Here is a 25,294-nt window from a genome sequence, read left to right as displayed (position 1 = left end):
AAATGATCTTTCTCTGGAAAGCTGCTTGGGAGCTATTCCAAAGAAGGAGCCCCTTACTTTGAGGTTTGCAGCCCGGGCTCCATGCAGCCAGAAGCAGATCAAAACCAGGGGCACCAAAAGGATTCTCATGGCAATAATTATTGTTTTCTGGACCCAAACCACCAACTGGAGCAGTTTTAAGGACCAGGTGAGATGAGACAAAATCTGAATCGCAGTGCTTCAGCACAGCCTTGCTCATGTGTGCTTGTCAGGATTTTCATTTGTGTACTCCTCTCCACCTCCTCTTCTGTTTCCCTGTGTAAGAAAGGGACAGGAGGATTATGCAAGTGAGCTCTCTCCTGGGTGCAGGGATGGCTACAAGAGGTAGAGTGCCATCAGGCAGCTCCAGCACAGGGCAGGAAGGGCATGAGCTGCTGGGGCTCCGTCAGAAGTTCACACAGCTGTACTGTCCAAAAGTGTCGTACACAGAGCTCTTCAGTCACACCAGCACTTCTGACAACCAGGATATCACTAGCACCATGTTTGGATGGAACACAGGGAAAGACTTCCAGCAAAACCCTGCTGGACTGGCACTATCAGCAGTGGCCTCTCAAAGGGAGCATGCTGACCTCCAAACCTGCAGTACTGTCATCCTGACCCTGTGGTCCTACTCACCTGAGATAGCAAATTACCATCTTGAGGTGACTACGAAAGAGAAAAAGGTAGGGTTTTTGGTAACTTTTTTAAAAACTAACAGCTTCCTATCAGTATTAAATTGAAAACATGTTTCTATGGTAAGGGCTACTCTGAAAAAAAACCAACCCACTACTTCTTTATCAAAAGAAAACATTTTTCAGGCACGCCCGAAGATATTGCAGAAAAAAACCCCTTACTTATCTACACAAATATAGCAGGAGGCCAGACTCAGGAATGGAAAACATAGTTCTATGAAAAGAAAACTGTGGATTAGAGATACCTATAGCCCTTATAAATTGCAAGTATGTAAGAATATATTCAGCCTCTTGAAGTTTCCAGGTAGCAGAAAACAACCGAAGTTATGCAAATCATTTTGGAGCTGCCCTTGGTATAAATTTGTCCTCCTTGTAGCACCACTATATCTCAGTTTCTAATTCCATTCAGCTCTAATAATAAATTCTCTTTAGAGACCTTGACTTTCCATAGAAATTTAACCAAAATGTAATATGTATTAAGACACCTGGGAGCACGCTTGCATATGTGAAATAATGCATGCCAAGATCCTGCAAAATAAAAGAAATCAATGAGTTTGGAAAGGGACATATTTCTGTGCTACAGTCAGTTTGAGACAGACTTGAAATGAAGGCCAAAAAATTTGCTGCAATACAATTTTATATACCAACTGGATTGGTGTGTTTGTTCATTTTGCCCATCAAAATACCCCCTAAATTTGATCTTTCAGAGAGTGCAAACACTGTCATTGACACCCATGGAAAAAAAAAAAAACCTAAATTAAGGGAACAGTCTCCACACCACAAAAAAACTAGAAGGGGGGGGGTGGGGGGGTGGAATAAAAAAGATAAGACAAACTCCTTCTCTAGTAAAACCCAGAGCAGTTAAATAAAATACTCTCCAGTACAAGAGAAAGTCAAGTCATTAGGTATAGCTATGCCATGGTTGAACCACAGCTGTCAACTAAGCACCCCACAGCTGTTCACTCAATACCATCAGTGGGATGAAGGAAAGGGAACTAGAAGGGTAAAAGTGAGAAAACTCATGGGTTTGCATAAAAACAGATTAATAACTGAAATTAAATAAAAATAACAAATTATAATAAAATGAAAACAGCAAAAAGAGAAAAATAAAACCAGAGAAATAAAGGAGACACTAATTAAAACAATCACTCAGCACCAACACACCAATACCCAGCCAGTCCCTCAGCAGTAGCTCCCCAGTCAACCTTCCCCCCAAATTTTATTGCCAAGCATGATGCCATATGGTCTGGGATACTCCTGTGGGTATTTGAGGTCAGCAGTCCTGGCCATGCCCCCTCCCAAATCCTTGTGCACCCCCAGCTGCTCAGCATTGGGATGGAAGCAGAAGCAGCCTTGGCTCAGGGTAGGCACTACTCAACAGGAACTGAAAGATCCCTGAATGATGAACACAATAATCCATACTAACCTACTACATACATATGGCTCCCTACTAACCACTATGAGGAATATAAACTCCAGCCAAAACCAGCACCAACTATCCAGTATTAACAACTAAGTCTGTCTTGCCTCCTAGACTCATTTTTGCACTTTTCATGAAATTGCCTCCCTCTACATGTATAGAAACACATTCAATCTATATCATCTGTCAAGAATTCAGCTATCTGTACTTCCCTCAATTTTTGTTTTCTGGTTTCTATAACAAGGATGCAGACATGTAACCAAAGACAAGCAGCCACAAAATCCTCTCTGACCTTCAAGCCATCCTTTGAATTTGACATTGAGGAGCATACTTTGAAAGCAGGTGGGGACTTTGGCTGACACATGCTTGCCCCAAATAGACCATCTTCAGTCATAAGGAACACCTGCCTCACACCTGCATTAGGTGGGAGGCTGTGCCCTTAGGAAAGCAAATCAGGCAACAGGGGCAAATGAAAAATTAACTCATGAGCAGAGGTTTACATTAAAGCAATTTGTTTTTTCTTCCAGAGCTACAGGAATTATTAGAAGAGTCTTTATATTTTCCCTGTGGTATCTGACATTGGCTACTGTCCATCTCAAAAACACGTAGGAGAGAAGCAAATAGATATATCCTAATAAATCCTCACCAAAACCAGAAAGAAACCTTGGGAACAGAGTTCAAACACAGATAACATTGTATGTGGGGTGGAAAGGCTCAGGGTCACAGAGGAGGTAATTTCAGAATAAAACAAAAGAAAATAGGAAGAAAGGAGAAAGTACCTGATCGTTATTCAGCAGCACTAAACATCAGCTAACAGTTTCTGAAGGCATCTCTCCCAAAGAGAGAAGTGCTGCCCTAAGGCAATAGGCACGAGAGCAGATCAGGTACTTGTGCACTGATACAGAAGCCTGGAGCCCCCTCTCTGCCTGCAAGCAATTAACAAAACAAAAAGGCTTTATGGCAATAGACCACATCTGGAATGCTTTTCCTGATTGCCACCCCTGTCCTGTGCCATTGGGCCACACAGCACAGTGTTTGGGAAGAAAGCACAGATCACTCTCCTTAGAAACACCCACTGTGTGGAGATAGAGCCACCATTTTCTTGGGTTCTACCCTTACCTCTAACTCTACACTCCCGTAAAACTTTTGGTCATTTCATGATATCCATAAGTCTATAGAAAACTTCCTTTGCAATACTCTAACCTCCTTGTCAGCCAGCTGCCCCATCACTGAACACCTATAACCCACTGCTGTTGAAGAGTACACTGCCACAAGAGACAAATACAGAGTTTGACCTATCCTTCTCACCCACTTACTGAAATGATTAAAAAAAAAAAAAGAGGGATAGCACACTCTTGTTGCTTGGCTCTCTCAAAGTATAGTACAGTATGATAAGGATTAGTGCAGTATACAAGAAGTTCATGTTGAATTTACAACCGTATAATTAGCTGCAGCTCCAAACTTGTGAGGATAAGTAACCTAGTAAACACCATAACAGCTGCAGAACAGCAGAGCTACACTGACTAGGAACCATCCTTCTCAAACTAAATCCTGCTCATAGAAAATTGACTGCAAATAGCTGTCTCTTGATGCTGGTTTTAATGAAAAATTGACAGCTGCTAATCCATAGAGTAAATCTTCACATTTTCAGCTTTCAAAAACTTTTGTCAAGTTTGAGCTCATAGTCTTTCCTCTGCCCCTTTACCTTCCACATCTCCCCCCAGCAGTGATAGGTCTGACAATCTGTCTTTACAACTGCCCTGAATAATAGCTGGCAGAGCTGGGTTCAGGAGCAGAGTATATTTTTGACCAAAGAGCCAAGATAGAGAGAAATACTTAATTTTCTGTGCCTACACCTTCCACTGACACATTTTGTTATCATTGCAAGTTGGGCGTGTTCTTATTTTATTCAGTATTAAGAGATAACAGTAAGATCCTTTGTAGGTTGTAATTGATGTAGTTTTGGAGACAGTCTTGACTGCACAAACTCTGTCAGGCTAAAGTTGTTCAAAAAATCCCAACAAAAAATAAGAGTGGATATCCAGTCCAATCTCTGTTAAAGCTAGGCAAAGTCCCCTGCTCACATCAATAATTTTAGAAGGAGTTCCTACCACGAAGACAGTAAGGAGACTGAGTACAGTAAGGGAGTGTTCAATCATAGGATCTAAGCTCAACTGATTTTGAACACAAGTTTAGACAAGTTTACTTGTCATAAACACCACTCATCAAACCCACTGCTAAAGAACATCTGCCTAGGTTTGCTGTTCTGTGATGCTGGAGCCCTGCTAAGGTCCGTGCAGCTCCATGGTCTACGGCCCATGCTTCCAGCTACGTGCTCTCAGACAGGCTTTCCTGAGCACAACTGACTGCAGCTCTCTTGCACAATGTACTTCTGGAAGGGAATACATGCTGCAGCTTGATGCTGATTTTTATAAACACACAGATCTCAACTGAGAATTGAGTGACACGGGACTAACTCGTTACTGATTAAAACTAAGGAAACAAATTATGAAATCAAAGATAGTTATTAAAAAATAAAACCCCCACAAAACCTAATATCACATCCTAGACTGTTAGAAACTTTTGGTTGGAGAGGCTGAAAAGCATCTGGCATTGAGAAAACAAACAAACAAAGCATTTTCCACCTTCAAAGCCCTTATATCATTAGTGAAGAGATTTTCAGCTGCTCAAGAAAGTTAGGTGATAGAGAAACTTGTATTTTAGGAAACTGAAAAATTTTTACTCTTCAGTTTTTCACAGTACTGTACTTAAAGAGGAAATTAGTTCCCTTATGCTTTTGTGGTGTACCACAGCTTTATATTTTTGTTGACATATCCAAGACCTCAGGTTGTGTATTTAATCAGACATTATGGGACATGTACCCTCCTAGAACAGCAGTTAGAGACAAAGCAGAAATCACTGGGGTGCCTATATAGCGTTTGCATTATCTTATGTCATTTGGCAAATGAATTGAGGACTTTCTGACAAGATTATCTGATGAGGCAAAAGAAATTCACAACAGAGCCTTATTTCAGTAGGAGCTCCACAGCTGTCTGAAGTATATTCCTACAAAAGGGACCATTTCCCTTTATACAGACTATTCTTACACAGCTGCTTTCAAGGATGCAGTCAGGATTTCTAGGTTTATCAAGCCAATGCTCAAAAATCTGATGCATACCAGATGCAGAAGACACCTTACAGTACCTATGGACTCCTCAGTGTGAATTATTGGTACCTAAAGGTTTTCCCTCGCCTCAGCCATTTTTTTTTAACACATCCTATGCTGCTAGAGCCAGCTTGCAGTTTGGCATTGGTGAGAAAACAATACACACCCTATGACAAGCGTGTACTAAATTAGTTAATATCGTGACTGTTTATACAAGACTCTATTTGTGCTGGTGTGTGTGCTAGGATACGTGCTAGCATTCAGACAGTGAATAGGGTAATCTGCTTCAAACCCAATTACTTAGTGACTTTACAAAATGCTGCTTATCAGGCATTAATACTTCCCCATTCTTGCTTTAACACCTGCGTCACAGCCCAGAAAAGAGCAAGCTGAGCCAGTGAAAGTGAGAGTCACGTAGGGTTGCAAAAGTCCCACGGGACTACCTCTTAAGACTTCAGTCTCCAGCCCAAATCCTAGTTTGCTCAGCCTTAGGAGATCCCTCAAACATTTGAAATACCACAGGGGCTTTCCTCATTAACCCTTGGTTTTATGATTATACATAATAAGCACCTGAAGGCTGGATTTCTCTTAATTCTGACACCTTCAGGGAGACCCAAATTGCGTTTCTTTCTTCCTGGAGCTGCTGGCAGATAGCAGGTAATGACTCCTCTCTCTCATCAAGCTCTTGTAAGACCTGCCAGGAGCAAACTGCTACTTTGTAATCCAAACAGGTCTCCGACAGGAGCAGCACAGGCCCAAGGGAGAAAAGAAAAAAGAGTTAGAAAGGACTTTATATGAAGTTCTTTTGTTTGGGTGTTAATTTGGGGGTTTTTTTCAGAAGAATGTTACGTCTCCATACCACTCCTGTGACTTTACCATCCATGCCTTTTCTGACTCCTAGAGCTATCTGTGCCATGGACTAAACCAGACAATTAAATTTTATAGACACTTAGAACTCCTCAAAACACACTGTCTTACAGGACTTATTGCACTTGTAGCAACCTTTCCTGGCCAAAAAAGAAAACAAAGAAATTTTTAAAAGGAGCATCAGAAGCAATTTGATTACAGCAGGACACTGCTGATGGATCAATGACCTCTAGAACAAGTTGCTATCCCCACACTCAGTGAGCAGAGTCTCAATGAGACAAAGCCAGCAGGAAAAGAAACCTGATTGTTTCAGATACAAACAGCTCTGCTTCTTGCTAAGAAAACCTCCTAACTAAAGAGAAAGCCTCAGTTTTACTGCTAGTTAATCAAAGATATTTAGAGTCAACTGTCAGAAGCAAAAGTTACTTTTCTTATCAGGATTAGGAAAAGCATTAGTAAAATCAAGGTCATTCATTAGGGCTTTAAAAGAGCAGCAGTGTCATGAGCTTGGGATATGACTGCTTGAAGAGCAGTCAAAACTTATTCTTCCTTGCTGGAGTAATGCCTGAGAGGAAAAGAACTGGGTTGTATATCACCAGCATGAGCAGCTTGAAACAATGAGTTACATTCCTAACAGTTACATTTTACATCGATTAAACACCTTTCATCCAAACCATCTTACCAAAGGATGAAAGAACCATTTTACAGAGAAGAACTGGGAAGAATAAAGGAATTCAGGCTTGGTGTATAACTCACTTGGATGGCAGACAGGGATTTGTTTGCATTGCAAACTGCAGGCTTCTGCCAAGTAGATGAGAGTTTTTTTCAGTACATGTGCCATACTTGGAAAAGAGGCATCTGTATGAGCATGTTAGGACAGCACCAAGGCCAGGATACCAGAGAAAGCCTTTCACCATGACTTTGTAGCCTCAGGCATGGCCCTACCTCAGCTAACATGGCCACCTGGCTTTAAAACAGAAAGTATAGGCAGGTATGTGCTCATATGTGCATTTGTGTCAGATGCTGTAGGAGGAAGGGAAAATAAGGAGAGATTTACAAGCCTGACTCTATAGAAATTAGAAATTAATGAGAGCTTGGCTACTAACCAGACAGATGTTTACCACAGAGCTGTGACTCGCATTAACACTACCCAAAGTCACTTTGTGCTGTAACATGCCGTGGGCAGAGCCAAATTTCCCACTGCACAGCCTCAGCCACACCAGAACCCAAGAATAACTTGGGTGTTAGTCCTCTAGCATAAAAAGTTGGAAGTGACAAGGGTCCGTCTCAGTTTTGTTCCAAACTCAACAAATATGCACCTGCATTGTTATACCAAAAAGGCTAATTTAATTTAGAAAGACAACTGGTGCTAAAATGGACTAACCCACTTAGAATGCAAAAGGCAGATCAAATTTATTGAGTAAACAACGTGCTGAAAGAGAAAAGCTTTCTAAGAGAAGAGCTTTCTCAGAGAAACTCCTGGGTAATTATCAAGGGAGGTAGATGTTCTGCTGCTCAGGAAGCTGAGCCCATTATAAACAAAAAAAAAAGTCCACTAAACATAATAAAAGTCTATTGTTAAAAGTCTCTGTATAAAAATAAAATGAAAGCATCAGGTCACAGAGTGGGAGGAGTGGCTCAGCCACCTGGTCCCTACTAGGAATGCTATTTACTAAGGATTTGCAACTATATACTCAAAATGAAAACAGATTAACTACCCTTTTAGATAACCTTCTGTTATAGTATGGATAATTCCAATTAATTTCTTCCTACAATTCCCTTCACATCATCAACTTCATTTTTTTTTTGTCACTTTGAATTCTGTCACCAAAATATATAATTAAAAAAAACAAAAAACACCACCACTGCTCAAAGAATAGATGTGAGTTTTTGGCATCAGTGCTCAACCTTGATTTGCACTGACCCCAGGAAAGAGCTCAAATCTCCTCTCATGCAATTTACAAACAAAAACATGGTGCTGGCTAACCCACTGTGTGAAAAGGGGCTGCTGTCCTCAAAAGAATAATGTTATCTGAGAGACCTATGGTGACACAGCCAAAAACTAACACAGAGAGACATTGTTAATTGTATGAACTTTCAGCTCGACTGCAACAATGTGGTAAATATGTCCTTATTGCCCCAAATATTTTTTGGGCCATACTTAACTTCTCCCACTAAGAACATGAGCAAAAAGTATTTCTATCCCAATAAAGGGAGAAATTAGATTATTATTTGCTGACAGAAGCTTTCATGTGCCAAATTAGCTGCAGACCATAAAAACAAGACCACATTTTCAGAAGGCAAAGACAATACACACCATTGCTGCTATGTACCCTTGCCAAGGAGAAGAGTGTTTATGATTTGGAGGGCAACAAAGCCTTTTTGTCTGAGCACCCTGCACATTTTGCCACGTGTGCTATTTGGAACAACATGTTTCAGAGCAGTTCAGAGATGCCATGGTCCATCACATCATCCTGAGTCACCTTGACATTTCTGAGATTATGCATTGAGATGATAGCCTCAGGGCTATAAACCTGCTTTTTAATGCATTATTAATGATAATGGCTGTTAGAGATTGCATAGTCCTAATGTCTCATTTCCCTCTCAGAAATCTAACCAAAGTATTGCACACACAAAACACAATGATATGCTGGAGGTGTACATTAGGTGTTTCAGAGACTCGAGTGTCTCAGCACTACCTGCTGTCTGCACAGGAAAGTGTAGTTCAGGTTCCCAGTTCACTCCCTTGCTCTGAGAACCAAAGGACAAGGGAACTACAAAGGCACCAAGAGCCTATTATACCATCTAATACAAATCTTGGATGTGTTTGTTGGTTCAGTTAGCCCTGCAGCTGCAGAAAAAAAATCTAGGCAATGGTACCTATTCAACATCTAGAAAAATAAGTTTGCCTATCTCTCAAATTGTACACAGAATGGAAAAATAACATTAATAGACAAGGCAGGCTATTGGACCCACCTTAGTTAGGTACAAAAAAAGAAATTTAAAAAAGTTTTAAAAATACCCTCTCTGAAGATCACCACCAGTCATGGGTGGTTTGTAAAGGCAGCAGCAGACTGTGCTGGACCTTCATTTTCTTTGCACGAACAGCAATCTCTGAACATATCTTCTGATCATTCCACTGACCTCCCATTGGCTTAAAAGATGTCTTTCTCAAGGGCTGCATCCACCCAGAGAGCAGAAGGCTGTGTAGTTTACCCTAAAATTTTAATGCACTTGTCCTACTCCCACCTGTCATGGTGCCCATACACCTCACCCTAATTCTATTGATGAGAAAAACTTGGCAATAACCTCTCCCCACCAGAAAATCAACAGTATTGCTGTTTACTCTTCTGAGGCTTCTCTAGCCCACCGCATTTTCCTCAGCTCCCCTGTTCATGAGGAAGAGCAGGGAAGTAGTCCTGCTCCTTGTGTGCGCTTTGCTTAGCTGTGGGCAGTGATACGCATCTGTTTGATGTGTATGTTTGTGGAACTTCCTCTAATTACCTGTCTAATTACATACAGAAGCATGTACAGTTGAGCTTGGGTTGGTTCTGGTTGTCCTAAGGACTACACTAAATCAAGGTCAGAAATTTCATGTACATCCATTTTTCTCAGTAGGTTAGTCCAGCCTATATGTTACAAGCAGAAGAGCCTGGCCGAAAGTCAGTCCGTCTCCCGTGATGTCCGGGAAGCCGGTGCTATCTGAATATTAACAGCATTACATGGATATTCATCTCACGCTCCGATAACATTGTTATCTCCCGAGCTCTTCTGCAGGAACAGGCACTCGCACTCCTGCTCAGCTTCGCACATCAAAGGAAAAGGGACAATGGAACAGCTTTGAAAACATGCCACGGCCTGGCAGCAGTCCAGAGCTGCGGGCGGACAGACAGACAGACAGAGCGCTCTGTCCGTGGGGCAGCGGGCACGGCCCGGAGCCCGGCCGGGAGCAGCAGCCCCACAGCTCTGACTCTGCCCTGCGAAAGGAAACCTCCACTTTAAAACACCACCAAGGCCACACTTGCCCTGCTTCATGCTGTCATAGCAGAAGAGGAAAGGGGCACTGTCAGGATGAGGGAAAAAAAAAAAAATTAGACAAGGTCAGGAAGGAGGAAGGGAAAAAAAAAACCCACTTGGAAGTAAAAACATGATATGGCATCAGTGCGCTTGACTCTTTCTTTGACCTCATGCTGACGCTCGTCTTGCACAATTCAGGAGTGAATGGAGCCACACACCTTCCCTCCCCCAGCAGGGACCCTGGCAGGGCAGGGAAAGAAGCCGGGAGCCGCCCTGCCTCCTGCTTCCAGCAGCTGCGGCATGCAGTGCAGGCTCCCACGGGACGGGAGCGAGGGACAGCCACACAACATTCCCCCAAACACCCGAGTGTATGTTTGTACATGCAGCTATACACACCATTATTTGGAAATTACTTTTGAAGACCTCTGAGCCGCCAGCACCACGAGTTCATTCCTTCCGTGTGCTTTTAAACAGCTGCCAGAGGTCAGGAATATGGAGTTGAAATATGAAGTTCTCCTATGTTATTTCAGAAAGTCTCATTTCACTTTTAGACAGGTTTTCAAATGTTCAGCTATGTTTTCTTTACACTGAAGTACGGTATTTTTTACGTGTGTTATGCCAGCAGACACAGAGACACAACTTTGAAGGCAATAAAATATTCCAAAACAAAATTGAAACATTAAATGAGAGCAACATAACCACACCGTTTCCTGCTGCCTGCATTTGTTTTCCTGAGAGCACCACTTCTCAGGTCCAGCTAATCAGCATTCATCAGTAAAACAAGATATCAGGGAGCAGTGAGAGCCCTAGAGGTGTTTATCTTCCTCTTCTCGGAATCATGAAGCTTTTCAGTGAGTATTTTCACAAGACAAGAGAATTGTTCATGAGTATCTTGTAGATCAGCAGTGTGATTTGGGAGCAACTGACAAAAAACTAAAAGGAGAACAGAAATGCTGCATCTCCTAGGATTCTCTAGCCTTTCTCTATCTGTCCACTTCGAGATCATTGTCACTTTTTATTTTGTCCCATATCAAAAAGAACAGCCTGTTAATAGGTAACAAGAATCTGGAAAGATTTTTGCAATGCTATAAATAGCCAGAGCAGTTCTCCAGCCAGCAAAAGCAGTCCTGTGTTTATACCCAGAGAATGTAGACAGAGAAAGATAATGGTTTGTTTTCTTTAGGTGGAATGACTTTGGCAGTGAACAGTTGCATTGTTACTAATTTTACACAGTTGAATAAGACAATAAAATCTTCAGAGTACATTTCAAGACAGTTACAACACAGACTTAAATACATCTGAAATACAGCATCATTTCAAGATGATTGCACATATTTTCAGAATATGTGCAATCATCAACATACACACACATATAGAGCCACAGTGACTAACACTGACAGGGTGCTTCTTTTATTTTCTTGGTTCTGCTGGGGCACTCCATTGAATGGCAACGCTCTGAACCTTGTGTTCATACAAGAATCTTGCAGAGCTGGGTTGGATTAGCATGTTGCACATATTTACACTGGAGTAACATTACCTCTTTGTAAGTCTGCTTCTGCATAATGCCCAGCTTCCTCTACTTCAAACCACTCTTGTTCCAGTCCATTCACCCCTCCATAACTGCTTGGCACAGTTTCAGTTCGCCTCCCTGCCCTTATTTTTTTTTTTTTTTTTCAGTAGGCTTTGTCAAGTCTGCTCCTAAATCTTCCTGTTCATTTTGTTTCAGGGTCATATCTGAGGTGGTTCAAATTAAACAAAAAGAAAACCCAGGAGTTACAGGTCACTTGCTTTTAGGTAAGACTCATGAACTCAGAAACAAGGAATTGCAGCTCAGATAACAGCACACTCCAACAAGTAAACTACGCCGGCTTCCTGAGAGGAAGGGGACACGCAGTACTCTCCCTGCAGCTCCAGCGCTTCTTGCCATAGTCCCAGCTTTGAGATCCAAGCTGGCCAGCTCTGCAGTGTGCAGCATGCCTAAGGCCTGTAAAGAATTATTATATAATACTGCAGTACAATACCCTAGAGAAGGCAAGGGAAACACCACCAACCCAACCAGAAGTCTGTTGCCAGAAAGAGCCCATAATGAAATACTGTTCAGTAATTTGCCCCTAAACTGCTGGTGTTGGGAGACAGCATTTGCTCTCTGGTACAGTGCTTTACCTGCCCCAGAGGGGCTGTGCCAAGCCTTTCCCAGCCCAATCCTAGACACATCCTATGGATCCAGACTTTGAGATCAGGTGCCCTCTATCCCCTCCTCATTCCACACTCCAAGCCGCACACGCTAATCTGCTACACAAGCAGAGTACAGTGGCATCAGACTAATATAATCTGAGGGCTAATCTGAAGCAATAACTTAATATTTAGACTCAATTTTCTTAATCCATTTTATACAGAAATGTAAACTGTACCTTGCCTTGATATGTGTGTACTCCCTCATCAGTGTGTGTAGCTCTTGAAATGTATATTCACAAATATATATCCTGGTTAGTTAGATCACCCCTAGTTAGAAAGCTGTGTCAGCTAACCTCACTGGTTAACTTTGCAGGACCATGGCACAAGAGCTGAGGAATGGCATCAAGTTAATGCAGCTACAGGTTTTCTCCCCAAAACTGCTATGAACTGTACTGTACCACGTGGATGGACGTCAGCCACCACATAGCTGAACAGGAACTCTGAGCTTCACTTCCAAGACAGGACACACCCATGTGTTGGCAGGTTGATGAGGGCAAAGTACACACAGATAAACTCTCCATAAAAAGGCTCTCCTACTGGGGGTGTGAAGGGCACTTGACAAAATAAATCAATTTGCATGACTAAAAAACCCAAAACTTTAACTTCATATAGATTAGTGTTCATTAAACCTTTCTCTGGAACAGAGTAAGAGTCTGTTTAAGGCAGTCATTGCTTGTACATATGCCACCACATATTGAAATCCATTTCCCATGACTCAGAAGTACTGTGGTCAGAAGTACAACGGATAAAAAACATGTTTTGCTTTTGTTAAACTGGCTGAGATGCCACTATGAAAATAAGAAGGTAGGAAAAAGAATAATCAAAAATCACAGTTGGTGGCTAAAATTTAATTTAGGTTTCCAAATGAAGGTCTAGAAATATGACCTAGGTTTGAACGAAAAAAAAATTAAAAAAGACGCAAACAAAAGCTCTGGACAATAAATTTTCTGTTTGAGGAATCCTTAATTGAGCATTTTTCTTTGGTTTTGACAGGTCACAGAGTTGAGCCCCAAACTACTTCTTCACTAAGAGTTACATCAACAGCAATTTGTACTCTAAGGTTTCTAGTTCGTTATCCTGCTAGCGATGACAAAGCAGGTCAGCAGGCATGACTAAGGGCAGCACATGCTAGACATAATGCACTCCTGGCTAGAAATTGCCATAAATTTAAGTATCAGGCACACACCAATGTTTAATAAAAATGTTGCTTCAGCATTGGAAAGTACAACACTAAACTGACTCTCAAATCACAAAGCCATACACTGCAGACACTGCCACTGCAGCTCATATGACATGGGTAAAGTTCACATGAACTTTTACAGTAGTTTCATCCATTCTGTCTTGAAACTACATCTCTTTGAAAGCAAGTTAATTATAGCAGGATTTGAAAAGATAAAAAAAGGACAGAAGACAACTGTGTGAGCATAAAGCAATTGAAACCAAACCCCACCCACCTACACACTGCAGAGAGACCTGTGTAGACAAAAGAACCCATGGAGCCAGATCTCAAGTAGAAGCCCAGGACAATAAGCCAGTTTAGAACAAAACTGACTCCATCCACTTATTTTACCTCCAAACTAACACTGTGTGTGACCAGTTGCATTGTGTGTGACCAGTACTGCATGCTGTTTTTAGTTCACTGTTTTTCAGAATTAATGTGAAATGGAAAGATTCTCCCACAAGCCCAGTAGCCATCTGGTGCTATTGCTGTACTTCATGAAAAATTCATTGCCTTTTTATCATAGTCAGCTATTTCAGCAACTGTAGTGATTTATGTTTTTAAGCAGAATATTTTATTCACTATTGATGTTTGCAAATCTGCTTCAGCATCACAGTTCAACAGATTATGTTCTTTCTGGCTTCATCCTGGGGATTTCTACCAGCCTTGAAGGCAGCAGAAGCTGTAAAAAAAGTCAGTTTTAGTAATAGATTTATAAAATGGACGTCACAGTGTTGTCTGTTTTCCCAAGTTAAATAAAGCTAAACTCAGTGCCAGTGAAACATGCTCAGGCACTAAGAGCCACATTACAGCTCCAAGCTCTCATTCAGCCATTCATCTCCAACAGAGCTATCTGTCAAGCAGCACACAGCTAAGTTTGATATTCATTCTAGCTCAGAGAAATTTTATATTTTTTCCTTCACGCTCTACTCACAGGAGATTCTGCAGCCAGAAATGTTTGAGCAGGCTGCATGGATACCAAATTAGTGGGTTAAGGAGTGCACAGGCTAAACCCCTCCTCCTGAGCATTGAGAAAAGCACCAGCAGTGCAGTAATTGCCTCCTGGACTTGGAACCAGTCATCAGGAGCTTGGCTGGAACACCTACCTTGATCCTGCCCTGTACCACACCGGTAGAAGCTGATTGTGCTGTGGCTTCTGAGGCCCTTAAAATTGTGCTTTTTCTTCCCTCCTCCTTCAGGCTAACATGAATATAAGGCCAAAAGAATTCAGATATTATAGCCCAGCAACTTCTTTAATCAGAACGAATGCTCATGAGAGTTGGCAACACCTGAAGAGTGGGTGTAGAATACACCCCCAACAATTCAATACACAACAGGCTGCAATAGGAAATAGCTACTAAAACTGAAAAGGAAGTGAGTGAATATTCATAAGTTCTCATCAAAAATAAGATCACCTTTAGCAGTCCCTTTACATACCCACAAATACTTTATCAGCCCACACAATACTTCTGTCTCAAGCACTGCAAGTTACCACAGCCCTGGGTATTCATGTATGCTGTCAGAGTACTATTTCTGAGTTTTAATCTTTTACTCAAGCACCCAAGCAGGTATTTTACTTTGTTAGTTTTGAAAAAAAACTAAACTCGTCCCTGAATGAGTTGATGAGATGTCACAAAAGCATACTGAAAGCAGAAGGTTTAAGGAAACATGAACAATGTTGGTGTACAGGGAGGGTCCTAGAGAAGCTGAAGCTGCCTCAGAGCCAAAATTAATAAAACAGTGTAAGAGGAAGCAACAAGATATTCTCCTGGTACAGAGTCATAAAAACCAATTTTATAGAAAGCACGGTTCTGTTGCTAAATGGGCTGTGGGACCTTGGTGCTAACAGAGTAGAAAAGGCCTTTACAGGTGAGGCTTGAACTGAGGCCTGCTTCCTCTGCCCAGTGGAAGTGTCTGGGAGAACAGACTGAACATGTGTCTGGTCCTATGGGCTCATGTGAGAAATGAGGCCAGTGAGACCGATGGCCAGCACCACTGTGATGCTATCCTCAATTGTCTTTGAAAGGTGGTGACACTTCCAGGAGGGCCCAATTACTTTAGAAATGCAAAAAGGTCAGATTCCTCTCCAAGGATTATCTTGGGAAACCACAGACCAAATCACAGTCCCTGGAAAGACTATGGAGGAAGTCTTCAAAGCAATTTCTAAGCACAATAAAAATGAGAAGATCATGGAGAACTGTCAACAGGGGAGTTACCCAAAGGAAATAGTGCTCAACTGATATGATCTTCTATGAAGAAAAAGGTGACTTTGAACAAAGACCTGTAGATAACCTTTACCTTGGCTCTCCCAAAGCTTTCCCAACAGTCTCCCTCAGTATCTACACAGCCAAGTCAGAGGTATGGAATGGATGGCTGGCATATAAGGAAAGGAGAGAACTGTCATTAAGTGTACCATTAATTGGGCTGAAAGAGTCAGTCAGCAGCAGCCCTTGAGTCTCATGGAGAGGGGTCAAAGATGACCAAATACTAGCCCAGGCTGATCTTTGTATCATCTGAATCCTTTGGGATTACAGAACAGTTGGGATTAGAAGGGATCTCTGGGGATAATTTTGTCCAAACCCCCTGCCAAGGTAGGGTCACCTAGAGCAGGTTACAAGGGAATACATCCAGGTGAGTTACGAATATCTCCAGAAAGGGAGACTCCATAACTTCACTGGGCAGCCTTTTCCAGTGCTCTGCTATCCTCAATGTAAAGTAATTCTTTCTTTCTCATATCAAGGTGGAACTCCTTGTGTTTTATTGGTTTAGTATTTTAGAGATATTCACAACTTGACTGGGCAAGGCTCCAGCAGCAGTATCCAGCTTCAGAGCTAGCTGTGCTTTTGGGAGCTGGACTGTGCATCCTGCAAGAGTTTCAAGGATCATGAATGCTGAGATCAAGGGTTTTATTGTCCAAAGACCAAGAAGATACCCCAGCACAAACTCACATGAAGTTTCTTTCACCTAAAGAAGGGAAGAAATAACTCAAAGATTATATATATCAAAATATCTCTGAGATTTTCAGAGGCACTCTGTTCTCCCTACTTCTCATTTACTTTTTGAGATAAACTCCAGTGTGCTGGAGATTTTTAGCAGAATCCACAAACATGCAGAAGAGATCATACTGCCAAGTTCAAAAGAGTAAACTATGTAAACCAGAACAGCTTGAACTTTTAGCTTTCCTACACTACAGATGATTGCAAGGCCAGGCTCTAGCTGCTCTGTTGAGCTGGCTTTGCAGGAAATACCTACACGCCTAAACAAACAGTAATAGTAGGAGAGGTAAGAGCTCTCCTGCCCTGTCATTCCAATAAGATCACCCAACAATGCACTTACAGGCAAGCCAGTCAGTCAAACAAATCATTAACTTGAAGTTTCAAGAAGCATTGAAGAGACATTCTGCTTTCAGCACAGTTCTTTCCTGATCAGAGCAGGAAGAGACCACCGCCTCTCTACACATACAGCAACCTTCACACAGTAACATCACTGCCAACTGCAATAAGGCATATTGCAATAAGGCAGGTGGCTGTTTTAGTTATTGCTTTAGGCTGCTGATAAATCATTTCCCAGGGGAGGGACTGCAGATACTGCACCTGCATGAGTTCTCACAGACTACTAACACCTCTTTCCAAAGTCAGAAGCATTAGCATGGAAGTGAACATCAACAGAAGTGAATAAAATCTCCTGTTTTCTTCCTGTACATCCTTTGGAACTGTCTTACCCACTCCAGTCCCCAAGACAAAACCTATGAGTAAAGAGGCTTCAGCATGGTTGTCTAAGGCATTTTAATTTTGAGGAAAAAAAAAACCCAAAAAAACCAACCAACCAAAAAATAGTATTCAAATCACTTTACTCCTATTATAATGGGTCTCATTTAGATGTCAACAGTAGGAAGCCTCAGAAAGTAAAGTAGCCCCCACATTTTGTTTCGTTACCAGTATGGTGTAGTTCCATCCCAATTCTGAAGGATGGTTGTCTTACATGAGTCCATATAGCACACCAGCATCTTCTCACTGCTCTCTTCCTATTTTCACCATCCTGGATTCCTCTAATTCCTAGTCATCTTATTGAAATTACAAAGCTGACTATTGAGATTTTGGGATGTGTTTGCATAGCCCTTTACACAATGACATGCAGGTCCATAAGTAGATCTTAAGTAAAATGCTCGTACAAATTAGACCAGTCACATCAACTGGCTGGGAGAGCACTGGTCCTGTTACAGGTTCTAATATACCTGCTGCTCAGTTCTAAGAACAAAGACACCAGTGATAACATGAGTTGCAATAAAATCATATTCCCACATTCTGCACCTGAACTTCTCTCTCAAAAAAAGGCAAACAGTGTGGCTTCTAAAAGTGAAACAAAATCTAACCAGTGGCCAACCAAGGACAAGAGATTTCAGTCAAAAACCCCTCCCAAGGAAAACCAATCCTAGCCTTCATGAGCCTGAGAGTCCTGTCTCCATCAGTTCCAGCCATGTTTCCCATTAGTAATCCCAGTGCTAGACAAGTTTGGTTAATAGCCTGAAGCTCCATCTGTGATAGGCAGTATTTACTTAACAGGGAGATAGCCCACAGGCTTCAGTGGATGGCTTATTTCTGCTCGTGCTGTAGCAGGCCCACAGACTTAATACAGATGGAAGGAAGGAGATAGGATGTGGTTATCCTTTGCTGACACAAGAGGGTCTTTCTGCTAAGAGGGCATAGAATAAGAATCTGAGTCAACATCAGCTGAAAGTGGTGTAAAGGCTCCCATCCTTTTCTGCCCACAGTTTTTCTCCTCCATTTTCTAATTCGAGGCTTGATGCAAGCACGTGCAAGTAAGTAAAATATCTATTTTTGGCCACTTTCATTAAATCAGACCCAGAAGTTCAGTTTTGGCTTCTTCAGTTTAGTTCAATCTGTTATATTGCCCTGGTTGGGAAAACCAGTTTAATAGTTTTTATTGCTCATTGTAGGTAGATATTTCAAGCATCTAGCTCATTTTTAACAAGAACATTTTTCAGACAACACCCCCTCTGCACACACAATTTGTTCATAATATATTTCTAAGTTTGTTGCAAGAAAGCATCTTCCAGTGGAATAAATTTAAACTTTCACTTTGGAAGTGTCTTAGCTAAATTGAGACTGTTCACAAAAGGATAAAGATAGATTTCAAGATAAACACATTCCTACTAGAAATTTCAATCACAGTGTTACTGTAGTAACAGTCACATATACTTGCACCTCCTCACAGCTAAGGAAAAATAAGAGATGTATGACTGTGAGGCAAGTGCTGAAGGAAAGATCTCGGATCACATCCAAAAAGTGGTCACATCAGCTGAGGTGGCATCAAGAAGTGTGACTGATATTTCAATAACTCACTTGGGTTTTCATTAAGCAAGGAATGCTGATTAACATAATTCAGCTGCCAGGTTTAGCCAGATAAGCTACTCCAGAATAATTTTCTCCACCTAGAGCTGCCCCTGTGCACAATGCTGGACATCATTAGCAGTCATTTGCATCAGACAGAGCAAGTAGGGGCCCAAGACTCCTGCTACAAGGAGTCCAGAGCCTAGTGCACTTTCAGATATAAAGACAGATTTCCTCAGAATTCAATATAATTTCAGCAAGAAAAACTATATACCATTACCTGTCTGTCTGAAGCAAACCACCCAGAATTAACTATTTTAAGTACACTGACCGAGTAAGAGTACAAAGCCCACAATTTTTTTGAAAGTCCAGCTTCATTATTTAGTTTTGTTCAGGCTCCTTACAGGCTCCATTTGCCTTTGAAACGTGCAGTGCTTGGCCTATGTAGATCAGGCCTGGGCTATTACAGCTGCCTGACCTAGTCCTGCGATACTGATGAAAGGACTTTGCCTCTGCTGTGCCCTGGCATGTGCCATAACGTCTACAGTATGGGGGCAAAGTGGCCATCATTTCCTCACAGGTGTGCCAGAGTCACCCCAAGCACATTCCAGAGGGTGATAACAGACTTGGACAACAAATGAGTCTTGGAGACAAGCCCCAAGCCCACTGTACACAGCCAGGAAGGCATGTGGTAGTAGTAGAGCTGTAATATCAAGACACATTGAGGGATCAAGTCTCGGCAGTCACTGTGGCAGATGACAGGCTAAGGGTGTTGGAAGGAAAGAGATCCTTTTTTAGGCACTGGCAGAGATTTCTCCATACATGCAAGTGGCTATGGCAGTGTTAAATGCACCAGCATCCGTCCCATATACCTTCACAAGCCTTGGAAAGAAAGAAGACTCCCAGATAAGAATCTTGTTTCAAGCATAAGTGACAATCTTCCCTTTGAAATGAATCTTTTCTAACTGATTATCCCCACTAGTTTATATGATCAGATTCAGATTAGGCAGGATGAGAAAGACCCACTAAGATCACAGACATACCCAAGATAGACTAGTAAAACTGGAAGATCCTTCCTTATCTGCAGCTTCATGTTATGAGTAAAGTTTTTTTTTTTATTGTGGTATAATGCTTTAACTTCACTTACGTCCCCAGCAAAATTATACCAGCACAAGCATTTTTGTCTGTTGCGATCACATCTACAACACCAGTACACATAAAAAAAAATGCCAAAGTGTCATCCTGCATCAATGCTATGCCAGCTGAAATTTCAAAGACAGAAGCACAAATTCCAGCATATAAGAGATATAGCTACATCCTTGTTGGATCTTCCTTTTTAATACCTCCTATCAGAGAATGATTGCTGCAGAAAAGATTAAAAAAGAGCAGGTGTATGAAATACTAACAGTGCAACGATAACACTGGGGACAGCAAGAAGGCAAGTCTCCCACGAGAAGGAGCGAGGGAGATATTCCCAAAGGCACTACTGATCCCTTACATTTGATCTTATCCCCCACATCACAATCTAGGCATTGTATTTTGGCAAGATGACAGCTAGATGGAGAACAATTTAGCTTCTCTATCAGTGGGATGGTTTGGCATGGTACAAGAGGCACGTATCCTCACAACTACAAAGTTGGAGGGCTTAGCAGAACCACCCTGTTTGCTTAACAAAGTGACGTAAGCCACACAACCATGCAAGCACAGCCTTTGTTCTTTCCTCCAGCTATCCCTGTTTTTCCTCAATGCCCTCCCACTAATTTCAAGTCTAGCCCAGTAGTCTGTAAACCTTAAAAGCAGGTACTGCATCTTTTTAATGTCCAGGTGTGTAGGCGAGTAGGCACCGAGGGTAGATAATCATAATAAACCTGAATTCAATTGTTGACAATCAGAATGTCCCTAAAAATCCCATGTATATATATATATATATACACATACACATTAATGGTTTACCATTAATAAATTCTGCTTTAGGAGACTGAGCATATTAAAGAAATGATCATGCCTTACAAAGTATATATGAACATCTATTTATACCAAACAATTAACAGATGGTGTTATACTATTCTAACAATTAACAGATGGTGCTATATGTAATTCCATAAGTTCAATTCCTAATAGAGATGGTTTCTAGATAAAAACAGTGAAGCCTCCTATTGAAGTGCTTAAGACATGCTTCTTATGCAACAGGATTATGTCATCTACTAGTCAATTCCATTGAGGATAAATTCCTGATTTCTGAATTGTGACAGAAAAAACAGACTAAGCAAAACATAACAGATGTTTACCTGTACATCACAAGACACACAATTAAGGTAATGAGAGTCATACTACTTCTTTTTATTATTGTTATATATCTCAGCAGGCTTGTTTTCAGAAATTTCAAGACCTTTTGTCATTCTACTACAAAAACAGACACAGAAATCACAATGAAGTCAACCAGATTTAAAGGCAAACCACATTCTTCAGCTAAGACTGCTTTACTTTAGACAATACAGCAGAACCTCACTGTATCTATTTTTTGTCTAAATAAATTTAGAAAAGACTCGACTGGGTAAAAGTCTATGAGGGACCAAATATGAGTTGTGATTGTATTCATGGAACAATGAATACATTACTACAACTTTCTTTTCTTAGCTCAGGTGTGTGGCCTGACACAGGCAGCACCACAGAAGGCAAGTGGGTGAGCCCCAGGCTGACTGGGCAGGGGCTAGAAGGATGTGGCAGACAATTCCCCAGCCAGCAGCACTGCCAGGGAGCCTAAGGAACATGCAGCTTCCAATGGGGACAGCCCAAGCTCCTAGTGCTGTCACAACAAGTTATTAATTTAGAAGAGAATGAAGAAGCTGAAACTTCCTTAAGGACACACCCACACATCTTTAAAGCCTAATAAATCCACACACAGGAAATGAGAAGATGGTTTACCACGAAGGAGGGAGCTCCTCTGCGTGAGTTCCAGTTTGTGCAGTCACCAGAGATAGAGAGGCCTCAACAGTGAGTCATCAGTTCCCATGGGTCAGATGTGACCAGCAACACAGACAGATGCTCTCTCTTTCTCTCTCTGCCAGAGCACCTCCTCAAGTTGGAGTGAGAGTACCCAAAGCACTGGGAAGTGGCACCTCACAGGCAGCTATTTGACCTTTCCAGAAGCCCAGATGCAGCAGCAGCCTTCTGGTACATGGCTGTCTTCCAGCCCCAGGAGCAGCCCCTGCTGCCCCTTGCCTCATGGGCTGCCCCTCCAGCTGGGGAAGGAAGAGAATGGCAAAGCTCTGGTGCCAGGAGAGACCAATTGCACCCACCTCTCCTGGATTACCAGGTAATCTAATTACTAATCAAAGAATTCAACAGAGTAACAGAAGCCAACACTGTCATAACTGCACCTTTTAAAGAGTTATTCGTACCCATCTCCAAAGAATCTACAGCTCACTTCCATCTGAAGAGAAAATAAACATCTGAGCCAAACAAATAATGCTTCACTTCAAACATTCAGTTCAAAAACTTAAGGAAACTGGAAGTAAAAATGATATTTTGCTTTGTTATCACCATAAGATTTCATACATGTCTAAAATTCTCTAGCCAAGAACTGAGTTGAAGCTGCCAGTAGAAAATATCTACTAGATATTTCTACAAATATTGCTTCAGAAACTTAAAGTGAAATTTGAAGAAAAATAATTTCACATCAAAATTTAAGCTGTAATATTACAATAAATATTACTTAATACTGAAGTCAGCTGTTGTGTATGTTGAGCAACCCCTCTGAATTCCTGAATTAACTGATGAACTGAAGAAAAAAAGCTTTAAGAGAAGGTACCTAGCAATGAGTTAAGAAAGCATGACATTTTTAAGGTATCATATCTTTTCCTAACAGAGTTGGTGGGGGAACAAGAAGAGGAAAAGCATAGGTACAATTAAGATCAAGGCCCGCCTTTCCTTATGCACATCAAGAAATAGTCATTCAGGCTGAGGTACCACAGTACAACCCTCAGCTGAACCTCAGTTCCTTGCCCTGAACCACCATGATGTCTCCAGGCTTTATTTGCCTTCAGAAGAGGATCAGGTTCTCAACCCTTCTGTCCATGAAGGTTAGGAAAAATATCCTCAAAACAACCAACCCAAAAAACAAAGAAAACCCCACACCAAAACCCAAAAAATTCCTTAAGTACTACAAAAAATACTTTCCAACTCTTTAACAGTCATCACATCTTGTAATTGACCTCAAACTTTCTGGTACCTCAGAAATTTTAAAATGCAGTAAGAGCTTCCAGCCTCTGATTTTACCCTTTTTACTTTCCAGACTTTTTATTTAGAAGCTTAAAAGTGGCTTTTAAGATACTAGCCCACAAAATTCCTTCTCTTTTGCAGAAACAAGCTCATACTCTGATAATGAATCAGCGAGAAAATCACCATAAATAAGTACAGTAACTGTGCATTTGTAGTTTTCAGAAATACAGAATCTTTGCTTTGAGACATAAAAAAATGCCACCAGCACACTGTACAGTGATATAACAAAAGAAAACATCAAAATAACATTAATAAGAAACCTTTTTTGATTTAGGCAGACACTGTTAAGAACTGAGGTTCTGCTTAAAACAATTCCAGCTCATTGCTTCCATGATGACAGTGAGACCAATGACACCTGCCTAGGAAGGCTTTCAAGTCGGTAACATTTTTTTTCAGATTTACAAACAAACAAGCAAGCAACATTTCACTGAATTATGTATTGTGCACATCCTTACTAGTTTACAAACATCAAGGCCCTGGTTTCACAATCCAGAATTCTTCAGCAGCAACAGCATAAACTTAAGGCACTCCCACCATTCAGCCCTATCTTCTCTGCATGACTCCCTCCAGTTGTGTTGGCATGGAGTCCAGCCAGCTGCAGTCTGAATTGATAAACTGGAAGATAACTCAGGAATTTCACTGAAGCCAGATCAGCTCACTGTGAGGGCCACAATACAGCTGCACAGGTAACAGTGCCAGCACAGCTACAGCACACAAATCAACAGTTTTATTGAATGCTTCATACCACATATTCTAGTTGTTTACATTTTTGAAAAACTTTTAAACTCTTCAGCCTCATCCTATGCATGTTCACAAATCAGAGATTCCATTTATAAAATAAAATAAAATCTAGCCTTAATAATGAGATGAAGAAATAAATACACCATAATCCAAATATTGAACAAACTTCCCAAGTTACTTTTAAAGATCATTAAAACCACTGATAAGGAAATGCTAATATTGGAAACAGCAGTCTTAAAAGACAGCAAACTTTAGTTACAAGAAAGCCTTTATCCAGACAATATTCCTTGGGAGAAGCAGCACTCCATTGGATTATATCCCTTTCGTTTGATCACAGTGAAAAAGCTTAGAGACTGTTAATTTTTGGAAGCCAAAGACAAGTTTGTAAGAAGAAGAGACACTGAGGTAGCTTGCCACAAAAAGACCGTGCACACACAGCAAACCACAGAAATGGCACTGAGTTGTGCTGAAGCACAAGGAAAAGGTGTCAAGCACACACTGCCCAGACCAGACCTTTCCACATGCCTTGGCTTTCTGCACGTGCCTTGGACAGGCAGTGAGTAAGAACAGATCCATCTCCAGATCTCTTACAGAGAATGAAGAGCTTGCAGATAAGATCTGTAAATGTTTCAGTCAGAAGCTGCACCAGGACCCACTGTTCAGAGCAAGGCTTAACACGGCATTTCCAAAGGAAATGCTTCCCCACTGATTATTAGAAGGGCAAAGGTGGAGGGAGGGGGAAGGGAAGGCTGGCTTGCCTCTGCCAGATCTCTATCTGAACATCTTCCAAAGTGAGAACAATTTATTGTCATTGCCAATATCTCCCATGCAAAGGAGTAAGATCTGCATGGAGCTGGTCTCCAGCCCTGCCTGCCAAGGAGCTGGGCAGAAGCATCACACCAGACACCCCATCCCAGCTTGTTGTAGCACCTGGAACACCTCAGACTCCTGACTCCACAGGCTGGGCTCTCCCACCCCTCCCGGCACGTGGCTGTTCCACGGGAGGGAGCAGAGGACTTTGGAGCACAGGGCTTCCTCCACAGGCTGTGGCTGCACGTGGCAGCACGACAAGGCTTTGCTCCAGGTGTGCACAGGACTGCCAGGAGACCTGGGGCTGTGCTGAGGAAAGGCAGGACAGCCTGGTGATGCTGGTGTTACCTGGGATATACCCTGGGAGAGGGCAGCACCTCCAGCCCCATCACCCAGAGGCAGGGATTTCTTGAGGGTCCCTACTCCCCCCATTTTCCCTGGAGGAAAGGACACATCTGTTTGCAAGCAAAGCCTGCC

At 41.7% G+C, this 25,294-nt stretch overlaps 1 protein-coding gene across 4 annotated transcripts; it reads left to right on the top strand.

Moving 5' to 3' along the window:
• The first annotated feature begins 301 nt into the window (after positions 1–301).
• LOC107200969 lies at positions 302–22,560 on the top strand. 4 transcript variants are annotated; one of them, XR_004495789.1, is made up of 3 exons: positions 567–701; positions 11,907–11,974; positions 12,729–13,381. XR_004495789.1 is itself a non-coding variant. In XM_015620114.2 (2 exons), the coding sequence occupies exons 1-2, from the start codon at positions 321–323 to the stop codon at positions 22,303–22,305; spliced, it is 633 nt and encodes a 210-aa protein (XP_015475600.1). In that variant the 5' UTR covers positions 302–320; the 3' UTR covers positions 22,306–22,560. The 4 variants fall into 4 exon arrangements, 2 of the variants coding, with proteins under 2 accessions (XP_015475600.1, XP_033367757.1); XM_015620114.2 differs by lacking the exons at positions 11,907–11,974; positions 12,729–13,381 and adding an exon at positions 22,054–22,560 and having other exon boundaries at positions 302–701; XM_033511866.1 differs by lacking the exons at positions 11,907–11,974; positions 12,729–13,381 and adding an exon at positions 2,375–2,497 and having other exon boundaries at positions 302–701.
• Positions 22,561–25,294: the final 2,734 nt, after the last annotated feature.

The sequence above is a fragment of the Parus major genome, chromosome 2 (genome assembly GCF_001522545.3).
Source record: "Parus major isolate Abel chromosome 2, Parus_major1.1, whole genome shotgun sequence".
Taxonomy (NCBI): domain Eukaryota; kingdom Metazoa; phylum Chordata; class Aves; order Passeriformes; family Paridae; genus Parus; species Parus major.
This window is presented reverse-complemented; position numbering and strand designations above follow the sequence as displayed.